General features: G+C 33.3%; 1 protein-coding gene across 2 annotated transcripts in view; it reads right to left on the bottom strand.

The window, feature by feature from the left end:
* Positions 1–17,415, bottom strand: part of LOC143239561 (mRNA (2'-O-methyladenosine-N(6)-)-methyltransferase-like) — a 42,489-nt gene extending 25,074 nt beyond the window's left edge. The window contains exons 1-8 of one of the 2 annotated variants that reach the window (XM_076480747.1): positions 17,103–17,415; positions 15,592–15,768; positions 13,040–13,308; positions 10,043–10,212; positions 9,551–9,705; positions 8,346–8,577; positions 5,886–5,985; positions 5,314–5,476 (exon numbers count right to left, since the gene is read on the bottom strand). In XM_076480747.1, the coding sequence (XP_076336862.1) occupies positions 5,314–5,476; positions 5,886–5,985; positions 8,346–8,577; positions 9,551–9,705; positions 10,043–10,212; positions 13,040–13,308; positions 15,592–15,733 (1,231 nt within the window). In that variant the 5' untranslated portion in view covers positions 15,734–15,768; positions 17,103–17,415. The remainder of the gene's footprint in view (positions 1–5,313; positions 5,477–5,885; positions 5,986–8,345; positions 8,578–9,550; positions 9,706–10,042; positions 10,213–13,039; positions 13,309–15,591; positions 15,769–17,102) is intronic. The other variant, XM_076480748.1, reaches the window with a different exon arrangement.
* Between the last annotated feature and the right edge of the window lie 112 nt (positions 17,416–17,527).

The following is a 17,527-nucleotide window of genomic DNA, read 5'->3' as shown; positions in this document are numbered from 1 at the left end:
TGAGGTACGTGTTCTACATTTTCGGCAGGACACGTCCTGCTGGACATTTAAAATTTTAGCAGGACACCTCAAAATTGTCACTGGACATTACCTAAAACAAGAAATCAAGTAGAGACAATTATTATATAAAACAGAATAATTTTATTTATGGAACTGAAACATTATTTCGAAGCAAGTGGCAACAAGCCACCTTGTATCCATTAAAAATGACACATCAATCAAACTGGTAGATTTAGTCATCTAGCACTAAGACATCAGCTGATGTAGACTCATCGTAAAATATTTTCTCAACCCAAACGAGCCGTTTTTACACATATATTTCTCTACAAGTGGATTTTCTCGACACCACTCAGTATCTTTATTGTCTCTATGTGTCTGAGTTCCATGTGGACTGACAAATTGTCTGGTTTTTTTTCACTGTCCTTCCACCAGGATTCTACAGACTTACACAGTACTTCTGTGCTTGCAAGATCACAGGTCTTATTCTTGGCTAATTTTATTGTCATCAAGTCATTAAGAAAATCTTTTATTAGTTTAGACTGCCAGTTATCCTTAATAACTGCCATCTGGAAAAATCCACATTCTGGTTCAGCAGATGACACGGAAATCACCTGCATGAGGTATACCAAGGCCAACAGTGTTGATCCAGGGAAAAGTTTACCATTCTCAACAGTAATTTGACTTAACATGTGGGCCCACAATCAACTTGCACTACTAGCCACGGACTCATCTGATTTGGCAAATCTTGTGGCTTTGAGCAGTGTCTCGTGTAAGTCAGCTTGGCAAATATCAAATGCAATGTTGAAACCCTTAGCTTCTAGCAGAGTACCAAAGTGGTCCAATAGTGTCTGGAGCTCATTATGGCCAGTTGTTTGGTTCAAATATTTGAAAGGTACCAATAAAATCCTTATCAAATTCTTCAAATCTCTCATTCAGATATGTGACAATTTTACCTATGAAGATGGCAGTTTCTTCAGCCACAGATTGAGCAACTGTCTCTTTTGTGGCACGTTTTGAGCCTCTGGCCCTTGTCTGACCACTAATAGCAATCACCTGTCCTCTATGTAACCACTTGCCAGTTTGTTCACATGTTGTGAGCTCTAACAATTTTCTGGGATCTCTCAACATGATTCAGATTGCCCAGCTTCTCTTTGCAAACAGCGAGTTTGTCAGAAACAATGTTCACAGTAGCAAAATTGTCTTCCATTTTGAGACTAAGAGATGTCAAAACAGGCAGAACTGCCAAGAGTATGTCCATGTAAAGGATGAATTTAAGGCTTGTCAAAGTACTGCATAATCCTGCAGCTTTCTGTCCATGTTTCCTTTGTCATGCAGCTTTACTTGATACAAATGCACCATTAAAGCTGGTCAGTTATGATAAACTGACTCCAGAGCGCACTCTTTGTAGCACAACCACCGGGATCCTGTCCCTTTTGTTGGCTTTCTAACAACAATGTTGTTCGCTTTACCAGCTTCTTTGAGGCCAGCCCAGTTCTTTGGCGAATTGTCATAAAACTTCAATAGGTTTTCTAAAAAGGTTTGGATACTATCAAGGTAAGGGATGTCCTTTATGGCCTTCTTAATTGCAAGTTCCAACCTGTGACTAACACAGTGGATCCCCATCAAATAAGGTTTTTTGGACCTTCAATCTGTTGTTAAATATGAGTCCTCTATTTGTGCCAAAATTGACAGCTGCCCCATCAGCTGTCAGGCATACAACTGAATCAAGCCAGTCGGGAAACTTGCCATATTTGGACAATGCTGCAAGTACAAAAAATTAGTACCCAATATTAGTTACTTTATGTAAAAAAAAACAAAATGTAAATTTGTACTTTGGAAAATTCAATTGCTCCATTATCTGTTACACCAGTTGTGCTAGGTTAAGCTCCAATTCTGTCAGTGGTAAATACATGGTTCTTCTTGGTTTAAATCAATTGAAAAGTGCTTGAGTTTTCACTAATGTATATTAATAATGGAATGACTATGTAAACCTGAATTAAACACAAATGTACATGAAATATTGTCCATTTCAATTTTTCTTAATTAGGAATTCAGGATAAATCCAGAAAATTCTCATCCCAGGTAATTAAGAAACCTTTACCTGAACTAAGTGCCTGTAGCAAGTGTTCAGAATAAGCCTTCTCAACTGACTGCAGACACAAGAAGTGGGTTACTGGGTAACAGTCACTGTCCAAGTATCTTACACAGACTATCTCCTGCTCAATGTTGGCAGTGTCTGTTGAGCCGTTAGTCATAATGCCAAAGAACAACGAGGTGTGCAGACGAGATCTGACATTAATTGTAATTGTTACTTCGTAAAGATAACTGCTTGTTTGTCATTGGCATAATGTTCTGTTAAGTTTATACCAAAGTTGTGCTCCTGCAGCAACAGAAGCTCTTGAAACTCACTGAATGGTTTGGCAATCAAAGCCATATAAAGGGCAGCCCTGAACAGCACAAGCAAACGATCTTTCTCAGTCTGATTAAGTTTGCTCAATTCTTTCATCATGGGAGTTAAATTAGTTGTTTCTTTTGCTGTCTTAGCTTGACAACTTAGACTGTGGGCACAACTGTTTTCATGCTCCTTAACAGCATTTGCTCTCAGGTTGGAAGATCCTGTTATGAAGGTGGTGTTCTGCCTTCCACTAATTTGGTCATATTCCTGACAAATTGAGCAAAACATCAGTACGGTAGCATTATTACACTCCAGACATAGTTTGCCTCTATTCCATTCATCCTGGAAATGACGAGTAGGCTTAGCACCAGTACTAGCAGTAACAGTTTTTGCTTTAACACTTGGGCTTGGGTCAACAAGCTTGGGTTTTTTCACTTGGGGTTCCATAGTATTGTCTTCTGATTCATTAGTCTTGCTCGTGAAGCCAAACTGGAATAGACTGTGAGACTTTCCCGTATTTTTACTATCAGACACCATGGTCAGATCGTCGTGAATGTTTGGCAGTCACGTGACTATCCAGGATGGCACGGATAAGGTGACCTAAAAAGTGCATTTTGTGAGCGTTCATGACCATTTTTTAAAATTTGCTTTATTTTTTGTCTTAAATTAAATCTTAAATTTTGCAAGTTATTTTCCACTCATTATAGAATATACTTTCAAGCAAAATCTTTGGGCTGTGCATACACAGCTTTTGTCTCACTTATTTTTGAGGGGACGATGTATTTGTGTCCGATATGTTAGGAATATGACCACTGGTCACGATGTCCGGTGATAGTTGGGAAAGTGCCGGTTAAACTTGATTTTTTAACAGAAATGTGTGGCTTTAAATAGAAAATTTCGAACCCTTCAGAGTCTTCAATACATGGTCATTTACCTACTGACTGTTTTTTCACTATTTTATTTAAATTTTTTGTAGGAGGATTCATAGGAGAAAAGAAAAATTTCAGTACCCACTGACCCCACCCACCATGGAGCCCTATGAGGGGACGCACTACAATGTCATGCAAGGACACTGCAGCTATGCCAGGATTTCGTGACAACTATACTCAAACACCAGCATCAGACACAATGTCCACAACACCCAATGAGAACTTCCAACACTGGTTCTCGGTTGACTCTAGCCCAAGTGGACCAGCCGACTGAGCCAAGGAGAGCCACCCAAAGGCTGCCCGTCTTCAGGAATTCAAGGCCAAAGTGGTGTGTTAGGGTTGGACCCCTCAACCACCAGGATCCTCTCCTCCCCTTCACGAGCCACCACGCACAGCAAACATGTGGGTGGATATTTATATCCCAGAGGAGTTAACCAGAAAGAAGGAACTTTCCTGGGAGGTCCCCTCACTACATACAAAAATCCACATTGAGGGGTCAATACAGATAAACTGTGATCAATCTTCTAGCAGTTAACCATTCAAATGCTTATTTATGGATTGGTAATTTGCATTTGGTTGTAAAACAATGAAAAATTAATATTTTAATATTAGAATAAACATCCTTACAAGTCTAAATTTGTTATTTTCATTTACTAGACATTCTTCTGGTATTAAAATGTCTTTATACTCCAATGTGAACTACAGATATTAAGAAATTAACATATAACTCAAAATGACTGAATTACATCTACTGCTTACTAAGACCTATTTTTAAATAAAATACTTGAGAACAAGAGAATCATTTCACAAAAACACTGAGGGTGATTTTAAAGGTTGACCTCCCCTTTAATCCAGCCAGAGAGCTCCACACTATGGTGCCCCTATCACTCCTGAATATACCATCCCTACCATACCTGAATGAACCAAAATAAGCTTGGGGAGTCTTTACCATTCCTGAATGAACCAAAATGAGCTTGGAGAGTCTCTACCATTCCTGAATGAACCAAAATGAGCTTGGAGAGTCCCTACCATTCCTGAATGAACCAAAATGAGCTTGGAGAGTCCCTACCATTCCTGAATGAACCAAATTGAGCTTGGTGAGTCTCTACCATTCCTGAATGATCCAAAATGAGTTTGGAGAGTCCCTACTATTCCTGAATAAATCATCTGAGCTTGGGGTGATCCAATCATCCATAAATGAACCATCTAAGTTTAGAGTGCTCCTATCATCCCTGAATGAATTGTCACTTTCTCCCCAGTTTGACCAGAATCATCTTCATAAATAAGCTTCAGTGTCTACATCACCCAACACCTCCTAAACTCACCAACTTCTAAGTGTGCTAATCTCAGCTCTGAGATTTGTACAAAGCTAAAATTTTTCACCTGACCCTTTAGGAAACTCAGTTCACAACACTTTTACAAGGGTTCTCTGAAAACGCACTCCAAATTCAGCTTTGACTTACATTACAGCTTGTAAATAAGTAGATCTAACAATTACCATTTGTAACTCAATTAAATAAATTAATTTTGGTTTATAACAACAGTAATCTTTAACCTGAAAATGTGCAATAAAGTAGTTTAAGGATTAAAGCTGTATTACAACGGTCTGGTAAATGTGGGAAGTAGACCCATAAGCTCACTAAGTGACACCAAGTGAATCCTCTTTGCATCCAAGATTTGCATAAAAATAAAACTTTTTATCTAACTCCTCAGTGGCCTAAGCATTCAATTTGCATTATAGAGGCCCTGTAAATGTGGCCCTGTGGTTCTCTGGTAATTTCAAGAGCTTTACACCTTCCAGATATAATTGATAAGGTGCTGACACTTCTAGTTATCCTTTATATTTTAAATACGTTGTGGTAATAGTTTAAACAGAATAGTAAAATATTACAATTAATTTAGCATATATTACAGTATGGACAGTTTAAACCACTTTACCTTAAATATTTAATGACACAAATACTAATCAGCTGGTATGGTACACTATACCTTCTATATCATGCTGGTTCAAAATGGACCAATGTTTGTCATGGATCTTCTTGACATAATCACATGACATGTGGTAGATTTTGGTACAAATTCCTTCTACCGATGATTTAGCAGCTTCCACTAAGTGAGGTTGACATTGTTGTCTCAAGTGTGCTAATCTTTCCTAAGGTAAAACTTGATGTTAGAATACCTATGACCATAAAGAGCTAGGTTTAACCATTGTAAAGTTACATCTTAATCTTATAAAAGGTTTGTAAACTAGGAACTGGTAACATTAGTGATAGGTAAAGATATAAAAAATATAGACAAGTTTTTGAAACACAATTTCCATACAATTTAGGTTTTTTTCATATAAAAGAGCTCCAATTTTTATACAAATAAAAAGAAACATATTACTGCTGTATTTTAATGTTATTATATTATAATAATCAGACAAACCCTAAACAGGGCTATGAATAACAATATGTAAAGTTTAACAAACACAAGCATTATGAACAAAATCTTCCATAGTTGATTAAGTTGTCCCCAGAAAAATATTCAATGATATATCGTATGATGTTCATCATTCTCACCAGGTAATCATCATATGATGCATTAAGAGTCCGCCTGATCCACTGGAAAGCATCTTCTGCATTCCATTTAACAATTTTCCTGCTCTCAGATGAGGCATTTCTATGTACACAAGTGTAAAGAAACTAAATAAGGTTTAAGGTAATTTAGCACAGTTTGTTAAAACGTTTTTGAATATTCTGAACAACTGGTTTATTTTGGGTTTTCCCACATTTAAATATATATATATATAAAACAATACACGTAACAAGTCAGGCAGTTAATACAGAAGCTTATACTGTCATAGAGCCAAAGAAGTCACCTCTTGAGATTACTAAAACAAAGAAATTACAAGTTGCATAAAAAAACACTGTAAGCCAGTAATTAAAGAAGAGAATAATGTTAGTGTTCTTTAAATGTTCAGTACTTAGATTTCATTTAAAGATTTATTAAAAAGAAATAAAAACATCAGCTCTTTTGACATTTTCTGTTGGCGACATTTCTCAAAAGCTGAAATGGTCAAATTAGTCAAATAAAAAGGGCCACTTGTTTCCATTAAATACATTAGACAAATGTTTATAGAGGCACGAAAACACTAAACATTTAAGAGAGAATTCCACAAGAGTTAAGCTAGTCAGTATAGTAACTGGAATCATACATATTAGGAACAATTTGAAAGAAAGACTTAGAAAAACAACTAATGCATGAAAAAGTATTAAAAAATCAACATATGAGTTAAAAATAAAAACTCTGAAATTATTTCCTATGTATATCAAAACACTATACTAAACCTTTGTTAGTATCATGAAGAAACTGTATAATGTACTTAAAAACTGTTTTAGAATCATCAAAAAATTGTACAGTGTACTTAAAGACTGTTTTAGGATCCCCAGAAAACTGTGTAATGTACTTGAAAACTTTGTTGGGAAAATTATGAAACTATGCAATGTATTTACAAATATTAAAAATACAAATAATATGATTAGGAAGTGAAAGTCTGAATTTTTTATTTGTAGTTTAGCACAAAGTTACAATGTGCCATCTGGTATCAAAACCCAGTTTTTATCATTATAAACATTCAAAAGCCCAATCCTAAGAGAATGTTGAAAACTTGTTCTAAAGTTCATGCTCATATTTCTCTTTTAACCCTTTGCATTTAGATAAGTCAAAGTGCATAAGACATGAACTTCTAATTAAGTTCTCAGTTTTTCACTTCTCTCTGTCACATCATGGATTCACGTTCTGAATTCTCTCTCAAAGAATTTTTCTTCTCTATTAAGGGTTTCAGTGTCTGACTAATTAGACACAAATTGGATACTGACAAGTCAGAATATAACACATGCATGTCCTACCTTCTTGATTTTATTGAAATATCAATGAATTTGTCAAACCTATCAGTGAAGTATCTCCTACCTTATAACAGCATTTAAAGCACTTACCTAAAGAACATGGTCTTACATGATGGACACATTTACAAGCAAGAAACATAATAATTTTCCTCCATAAAATTTCTGCTATAGTTATTTCATTCTGAAAAGCATAGCATATAACTGACCTTGTATTTCATTGTCTGTAATTGTTTCTGTTCAGTTGTGAGCAGTCAACATAACTTGTTAGCCTATTTATACCTTGGTTAGAAAGACAGTTAAATTCCAGTAGTTTTGAAATGTTCTATTCTTGTGCCTCACAAATTTTTGGTGTTCTAAAATGTATAATTTTGATCTACATTTTATCTAAACAACTAAATGAGTGAGTAAAAGTAGAGCTGACACATGCCTTTAACATGACTGTTTATTTACACCTAATTTTACAAGAAACATCTTGTGATTTACTGCCTTTTAGATAGAGGATCAAAATGATCAGTAACAAAGTAATAAAATTTAAAAAAACACGCATACATGAAAAGGTTAGAAACTGGAGCCAACAGGACAAATAAACATAATTATCTGTTTCAATCTGCAGTCATTCCACATAATGAAAAAAATATATATCTTTAGACATTTTATGCTAAATTCGTGATTTTGATACTGTTAGTGTAAAAGAAGACAGCAAATAAAATATGAAATTTTATATTCTAACAAAGAAAGAAACAAACTTGATTGTTATTTAGCATGTTCTGAGAGTCACACAAGAAAAAAAAAAGTATTTTCATTCTTAGCACAGAAACTACCTTTCACTCTGACTGACCTAGTCAAGGCTCCAGAAATTCAGAGACAAATCTTTGGTAGAAATACTTCATTAAAAATTCAGATATTTTGTGTACAACAGACTTGAAATACTTAGTAAACAATTATGTATAGATTCACAAATATGGGATCAGTAAATAATTGGACCAGACTGAACTCCTAGGGCTAACAAAGATAATACTTGTATCTCTAGAAAGTCCTATCTGATTGACTTTAAAACAAGGATTCTTTGTTCACTAATTCAGATTGTGGTTAAAGAAAATCTTAAAGATAGGAAGAATGAAAGAAGCTACAAACCGTGACTCAATCATTTTCTTAGCTGCTTCTGCATATTTGGATAACTGTTTACGGGCATCACCAGAGAATTTTGGGCGGACCAGCTTTATGGGAATATCATTCATGATCTCCCGATACATAGTGTAGGAAACTTCGGGTTGACAGTTGCTTGGAAGTAATGGATCATTACCCTTGTCAATTACCTTCCTTTCCATCAACCACCGGTTGAAGGATTCCTTTGGTGCATCAATACCTGGATATTTATACCATATTTATTAACCATATTCAGATTATTAGTAAAAGGAATGGTTTTTATAAATGTTGATATTAATAACAACAAACTTGAGAAATGTTGCAACATACTGCACAGGTGGGAAAGATACTACCTGCATTCCTTTTCAGAATATGTAGTAAAGACCTTTTCTTGGATATAACAAATATCTATCACTCTCACTTAAAGAACCCTGGTGAGAAAACAACCATGAACCAGTGTCAAGGAATACTCTTTTCAATACTTGAAAGCTAAGTTATAAAACCAACAATAATGCTGCATAGCAATAAAGAAAAACTATTTTTACACCTCACTGTTTCTTTAGAAGTTATGGCAAATATTATTTGTTCTTATTCCAAAATACATTTGTTGTAATTCCATGAAATAAAATTATACCCTAATATCACACTTTTCACATAAAATATTTGACATCAATACATAGGGAAATGATGCTGTAATGTTATTTTTAATTAAAAAACACATTTCTTTTCTTCAGAATACATAATACAAAGTATGCATGGATACCACACACAGAAAACACAAAGATTAACTGTTATGGTATTGAAGTCAAATTACAAACAAAAGAGAAAAGATTACTACTGATGTGTTTAATATATGCATCTTCATTCCCAAATGTAAAGTACATAAGCAACATTTTATAGAATGAATTGGAACACCGTTTTTAATATAAATACCTGTCATGTTTCGGCAGACCCTGGTTGTCTTTGGGCATTTAACAAGGCAAACTAGGACTGACAAAATGTGTCAGATCCTTTGTATTAAAAATACTGATTTAATTCATGTTAATTCATATAAAAAATATGATGAAATTAACAATGAATGCAGGTACTTGCCAGAAAATAAGCTACTATTTCGTGATTACAAACTCACAAATCTTGCCTTTACAACTGTTGGTGTATGGAAAGATATATATGTAGAAGTTGTTAACTCTTACCTTCTCGAGAATGACACATCTCTTGATACTGCTGACGGAGTTTTGCAACCAAAGATGATCTGAACTGCTCGACTTCTGGATGAGGGGGTGGAAGGAGAGAGGGTGTCCTTTCCCATGAGATTACATTAGTGGAAACTTCTAGATCCCATGGGCCACTTCAAAAAAGTGTTTAAAGCGACACATTATTTGAATAATGAATGGTTTTTATGATGGGCACATTACACAACAGAAATAACATAACACAAGGCTAGTTAAACATCGATCTCAACCCTACTCAGCTAAAATAAAACTAACTGTTCTTTCTTAACATTCATAAAGTGACTCAATAAATCACCACCACAAACTAATTAACAAAGTTAACAGTTGTAGATTATTACTTCATTTACATATGGTTTCATGGCAATACAGTGGTTGCAAACTTGGTCAAAATGACCAAGTCCTATAGAAAGGGTTAATCACGTAGACATTTAAATTTGGTTTAGTGATACTCACATTAAAATAAACCTTTTGCTTGGGACAGTTACATCATCCACTACTGATGCACGACGCTTTTCTCCTACTTTCTGAAGAACTGGGAGAGCTTGGTTTGGTGGGAATACTGGAGTTTGGGGTGTTGTTGGGGTCTGAATTTGAATCCCCAGTGGATCAGTAACTGGATCAAACTGAATAAAAATTAAACACAAGTAACTCATTTGATGTAGAAAAATTACCATTTCTGTTTGAACCAGTTGTTAAACAACATAACAGAATTCATAATTTCATGCATTCATATTCAGTGTGTAAAGTGGACTTCTCATGATATTTGGAGCATTACTTTTGAAAACTTTGTATTAAATAACAATTTTAGTACCTACACCAAAGAGACTGCCATCAAAACATAGTTTATAATTTAAAATTATACATTTCAATTTCCCAATTTTGTGTCGTCTTATTGCTCAGTTTCTATTTTATTACACCTACCATACAACATGTACAAGTATCTAATGAATTAGAAACTCAAAGTTGAAATATATACAAGCTAAATATAAAATAAGAACCTCTCACCCCTATGATTTGCTGAGATATCAATATATTTAGCAAATTACTATAGTGGCCCCACCCTCCATACCAATCATTGGAAAGGGATTAACTAGTACCACCTACAATTAAGTAGCTCAAGTTTATAACCAATAAAAAGAGGATTTTCCCTTCTACATAATTCTGATAGTTGTTTATAAGTGACTTGAAAACAAAAAGAATTTTGCTGAAACTGTAGATGTGCGATCAATAAGTCGTTTCTCTGAATAGGAATGGAATGTTTTTCAACCCACTTATACTTTATTTAGTGACCCTAGTAAATTAGAGATTTTAAGGATACTAATACAGTAATTTGACAATTTCTTTTATTTTTCAAAAGTCAATACTTGAGGCCCACAAAAATGTTTATCTCTTCACACCCCACCTACAAGTTGAGGCAAGGCTTGTTGTACAGTACATATTCCCCAGTGCAGAATTTCATAACACAAGTACAAACACAAAAATCAATGTTTTTCTATGCATTTCTGATTTACTTTCTATGTTTTAAGAAATAACTAATATTTAAAGATTTACGAGTGAAGAATAATATCTATATTTATGCACATATGTAACGTACAGTAGCCGAGAGAGTACACTTTTGTAGGCCAATAAGTAGCTAGGCCTATAACATTTGTGTTATTCTAATTGCCTAAACTAAGGTAATAAAATTAAAACCACATTTGAAACTTGATAACTTTAAAACAAGAGAGTAGTAAATATTATAAGTGTGTATCCAAATAACACCTTCACACACATACGCTGCAAAATTTAACAGATATCAAACAGATGAACATTAGAACTGAAACACCTGCAACGTAAATATATCAATAAGGCTCAAAATCTACAATATTTATTGGACTAGTGCAACTTTGAACCATATAATAAATGTTTTCACACATTATAGTTGCAAATGTATTACCTTTGGAAGTTTATTTTGTAAAAGTTGTAGGAAATATAAGCCACTTACTCCAATATTGAATTCTTGGAGAAAGGACATGTATGAATGACACTCTTTTGTTTTGCATGTGTTATTGCTCTTGAAGATGTTGTGTTACAGTTACCACGTGCAATGATGGGCTAAAACGTGTTGAGACAGTTCATGATGTCAGCTTTACTTACAGTGGTTTTAACTTTAGGTGTTGAAAGTAAAACAAACACAGAAAATTTATGGAATATGTTTAACAGTTGAAACTCCCAGGGTACATACTTCGAAACCTTGTGATTAAGAAGTTCTTGAGGTTATACAAGTGAAATATAAGATTCTTGAGACAAAGAAAGTTATTTTTAATATCGGAATGAAAATCACCTTGTTTCGCACAAGTTAGAAATAATTGACAATTTCATGAACAAATGTTAATAAAAAATCTTCATAAAAAAATTTTATGTTTCGTGTGTAAAATCCTTGTAGTGTTTACTTAAAGTCTACCAAACATTGTGAAGATACATTTAATGTATTAGAATTTACTAGAATGTAAACAGTAAAGAGTACAAATGGTTAAGTGTTGGTCCGATGAACCTAGACAGTGTTGGTAAAGTTAATGTCTTATATAGTGTTGGTCCGATGAACCTAGACAGTGTTGGTAAAGTTAATGTCTTATATAGTGTTGGTCCGATGAACCTAGACAGTGTTGGTAAAGTTAATGTCTTATATAGTGTTGGTCCGATGAACCTAGACAGTGTTGGTAAAGTTAATGTCTTATATAGTGTTGGTCCGATGAACCTAGACAGTGTTGGTAAAGTTAATGTCTTATATAGTGTTGGTCCGATGAACCTAGACAGTGTTGGTAAAGTTAATGTCTTATATAGTGTTGGTCCGATGGACCTAGACAGTGTTGGTAAAGTTAATGTCTTATATACCTCTAGAATTCAAAAAAAAAAAAGTCCAGAGAAAAGGTTTACTCACCCTATTCATAGATGATAAACAAATAACAAATCATAAAATTAATCATGCAACCTTAATGCTGTTAGTGAACTTTTGTGCATGCTATTTAAATGCAGCATGGTTTTATTAACAGGTGGTAGCAACACCACTCCATAAAACAGGATAATGTAGTGAAAGGTTAGACAAGCTGAGCTATCACAGAATGAGATGAGAATACTGCTGCAATGTAAAGAAACACAACAAACATACGATAAAGTAATAAATATAACTGGCACATTTCTGTTTATAACGTCATTGCAATATTTTTAATTTTCTGATTGGTAATGCAGTGCACAACTTAGCTGCACACCACTGATTATTTGTGAAGTTTCCAATTTGGATATAAAATACAGTTTGTTTACTCTTTACTGAACTTCAGTTTATTTCCACCTTTCATAGCTGAAAGGACCTTACATACGTTTATATGAGAGCTTATGTTTTTATCACATTAAGACAAAGAATGCTTGACTCTACAAATGTTTACAGTGCTCATACTAAAATATCTTACTCACTTGAGTTGAATTTCCAAGTCTTGGCATTTCCCACAGTGATTCATTTGTTAATTTATTGAAGAAGTATGGACGTCCTTCTCTTCTACTCCAGAAACGTCTCCATCCAGCATCCAGGAGCTCCTGGGGCAAGTCGTGTACAGGATCAGGTGAACCAATTTGCGGTGGAGACATGAATGGTGTCGTTACTTGAGGCAATGGTTGAGATAAATTAGCCTCAGTATGAAACTCGTTAGTTGGTGGTAAATCATGGCTTGTTGGTTGTTTTACACCTGCAGTATCAGTGTGTAAGAGAGAGAGAAATTTTTTTTTATAAAAACTGCTTTGTTACAAAACATAAGGATCTATGAACATCTGAGCATAATGTTGATCAGTATTCACCTTTAGAAACAGTTTGATGTTTAAAAAAAAGTTTGGTAAGTTTATCTCATTAAAGTATGCAAATCTTAAATGATGTTTAACTCGCTGAGTTAAGCAAGTTGTAGCCAATACAAAATCCCTGGTGATTGCTTTATTTATTTTTTGTTTATTATTTAATTATAATAATAATTGCATTCTCAATCAACTCTGTACTCAATATAAATGACTTATGACACCAGGTGGCTACAGTATACTGAAGACAATTTATTAAACTGTTCACTGGCTGTAACTTACATAATGTTTCCACAAATATTATTTAATATTAGAAACAAATAATTTTTATTATTTGTATCAAAGGTTTGGCTTTCTTTCTGTTAATAAAAATAAACATTTTTTCCTTCATATAAAACAGACAAGTACAAGAACTTCCAAAGTTTTGATCTGATAACTAAAACTTCGTGAAGGTGACTTTTAACGTTTTTTGAATCTGGTTTCCATTTTTCTACTTGTTTCTCCAGTATAGAAGTCGTAGTAGTTATCACATTGTATTTTATAAATAATGTTGGTGTGGTGTTTGTCAGTGTAGTTTTTACATAGTATAGACCTCAGTTTTGTGTCTGGTTTTTGAATAAATTTGGTATTAACTGGAATGTCATATTTTGATACTAGTTTTTGCCAAATGTTGGTTATTTTTCTGCTGATGTCAGGAATATATGGCATGCAGCAGTATATAGTTTCCTGATTTTTTAAATTGTGGGATATATTTACTTTTGTTGGTTGATTTTGCTTTATGTCTAGGTGTGTGCGTATAATGTTTTCTACGGTTTGTGGAGGAAACTTATTAACGTTGATGAAGTATTGTTTTATTTTGTCTAATTCATCGTTAATTTTATCTGGTGAGCAAAGTTTTAAGGCTGTGTTTATTTGGTTTCTTAGCATGTTGAGTTTTTGGTTTGTTTCATGTGCTGAGTCCCAAGGTATGTATAGTACAGTATGGGTGATTTTTCAGTGGATTCATGTTTTAAGTTGTATATTGGTTCTTGTAATTTTGAGATTAAGAAATGATACTTGATTGCTTTCTTCCTGTTCACATGTGAAATTAATGTTGGGATGTATAGCGTTAATGTGATTGAAAAAATTATGTGTGTGTTCTGTAGATCTGAATGCCGCAGCTGTGTCATCTACATATTTGTACCAGTATAGTGGTGGATGTAATGCTGTGTTAATTGCTTGTATTTCAACTTGTGTCATACAAATAGTGGCTAGAACTGGTGATACTGGGTTGCCCATGCTTAGGCCATTTGTTTGTATATAGTTGTGGTTGTTGAACATGAAGTTTGTCTTTATTGTGGTGAATTCTATGAGGGTTGCTAACTGGTTACTGGGAATTTTTATAGTTGGGTTAGGGTCTCGGATATAGAGTTCTAAGGCTATCTTGCAGACTTCAGCAGTTGGAACTTCTGTAAAGAGGAATATAACATTGAAACTGACCATTAAGGCTTTATGATTAAGTTGATTAAGATTAGACTTGAAATTAAAAGAGTCTTTGATGAATGAGCTGGCTGATGTTACATATTTGGAAAATGCCCATGCTATGTATTTACCAAGATTGTAGTTAAACGATTCACAAGTGAACATTATTGGTCATAATGGTTCATTTTTAGTAGTATTTTGTTTAGTTGCATTTCATGTGTCTTTGTTAGATTTGTGTGTATTGGTTTAAATCTGTTTTGACTGAATATATCTAGTAACAAATCTAAAGAACATTTGGGGTTACTTGTAACTTGCATCATGTGGTCATGTTACAATGAGTTTTGATGACAGTGTCACGACCTCAAGCAACAAATCTAATGATATTTACCATTATTCTCCTCTATCATGATACACAACAAGTAATCTATGGAAACTATCAAACACAAGTGAATATTACTACAGTAATTTTTAAGTTGGGTTACTGATTTTTGAAAAAGTCTAACCTTCAAAATTTTAATAAACTTAATTTACTATTATTGTTTGCAAAATATTTAACTTTCCAACAACAGAATGAAGTAATCATACCTAACAAAATCTGTCTTTTTTTTTTTTCTGTTTCTCACACACACTTCCACTGTTCTGACTCATTACTAGAACAGTTCAATAAATTCAAAGCTGTTTAATATTACATATTCTAAAACAAGACAGCATTAATTTCATACTTGCAACAAGCGAATGTTCCGAAGATTTACCATTCCAGCTTGATATTTCTTGACTATGTTCTTTCTCCATCACTTGATTGGAAGGCTTGTGAGAGATATCTTCCTCCAAGGAAACATACTGTGCTAAAGGTGTTTCTGCCATTGTCAGAACTTGGTATCTATTTCATTCCTGGAGCCCTTTGAAATAAACAAAAAAAAAAACTCCCAAATTTAAAAACTACCTTGAAATTCAATGCAATTTTCTGTTTGAAACAAATAAATAATTTAAATTTGAATAAATACAGCATTTGGTATTAAATGCCAGAGTTCTACTTGTAAAAACATTTGTACAGTGCATATATCTACTTTAAATTCTTTAAAATCTCATAACTAGACTTTGTCAGTTTTCAAGTTTTTACATTATTTGTCATTATATTACTAAAAATATATACATTATTCATAAAGTTATAAAATTCAGATATTTTTAAAAACTTTGGTAACAAATAATTAACTCCTAATCATAGCTTCGTATATAAATTAGAACTTAAAATATATACCTACTTAAAACCATAAACAAATCAGTATGATACTCAAGCTGTATTATTTGCTTTGAAATACACTGTTTAATCAGGTGAGTGCCCTCACTATAACAATGTTTGAATGCAAAAAAACATACTTAAGATTATTATGGTTATATTTAGGTATTTTGTTCATTAACCCATGTTACAAAATACTTAAAAATGGAATCTAGTGAAAACTTTGATGCATTGTGAGTTATTATTACCATGAAAACAAATCCTTGATTAAATATGTTTGAACAGAAATACCATTATATAATATCAAATTAAAGTTTCTGTACTTTTATTGGTAAATATCTGAATAACTAAATATTTATATATGAAAATTTCTAGGATGTTTTATTCATAACATGAGTACAGTATTTTTTTTACAAATGTTTTGATTGATTAAGGTTTTAAAAACTTGTAAATGGACCCGAAATAAAACTGATGTGTGTGATCTTTCCAGAGGAACAAGGTAAGGCATTCAAAGAAGTTTAAAGTATATTTTTATAAACCCTTTATCAAATAAGTAGTTTAATTAGAAACTTACTTGTGATAAACAAGCAAACACAATCACAAATACACATACATTTTCACAACACACAATTATTTTCTGTATCTTTGAAAGTACCAGCTCATTTTAACTTACAAATTACATTCTTTACTCCAAAATTTAAATCTTCACATTTTACAATTTTTGATTGTATATATATTATTATTTCTGGTGTAACTCAATAAACCTTTGGTGTGTTAAAGCGTACACTTATTTTGGACTAATTTAAAACACTCATCTTGTATCAATACAGCATAGGTTTTATAAGTAATGGAATACAGGACCCAACTGTACAGTATTACTATCAGTCAATAATGTAGTGAGTGTTCAGTTGAAGTTTATTGTGAAATGCTACCGTTCATTTGAAATGAGACAAGACAAACACTTAATTTTCATTGTTACATATAAAATTTAATTACCATTTAACTGAAGTCAGTTTTACCGATATGGTTAGATTAGTTGCTGAGTAATATTCTAAACTAACTTCAGCTTCTCCTCAGACGAAAACAAACTTGAACTGAAAACACGTGCAGGATGTCAAAATTCTTTCTACTTTTTCCATACACTCAAGTTACAAACAAAGGTAAAATTTTACATGCTACAACATAAACATTTTAGAAATTGAATCACACGCAATTTCAGTTCTGAGAGCAAACTATAAAGGGAATCACATCATGATTTTAAACACAAAAATTGTAACACCTAACCCAAAACGACGCCATTTGCCTCTTTGGACAAAAGCGTTAGTCACGTGATATACTTTGAATCACACATCGCCACTCCCTGTATTTTAAAATATGTATATTTACGTATTTTACTTTTAACAGTCAGTGTGACAAAACTC

The sequence above is a fragment of the Tachypleus tridentatus genome, chromosome 13 (genome assembly GCF_004210375.1).
Source record: "Tachypleus tridentatus isolate NWPU-2018 chromosome 13, ASM421037v1, whole genome shotgun sequence".
Classification (NCBI taxonomy): Eukaryota; Metazoa; Arthropoda; class Merostomata; order Xiphosura; family Limulidae; genus Tachypleus; species Tachypleus tridentatus.
This window is presented reverse-complemented; position numbering and strand designations above follow the sequence as displayed.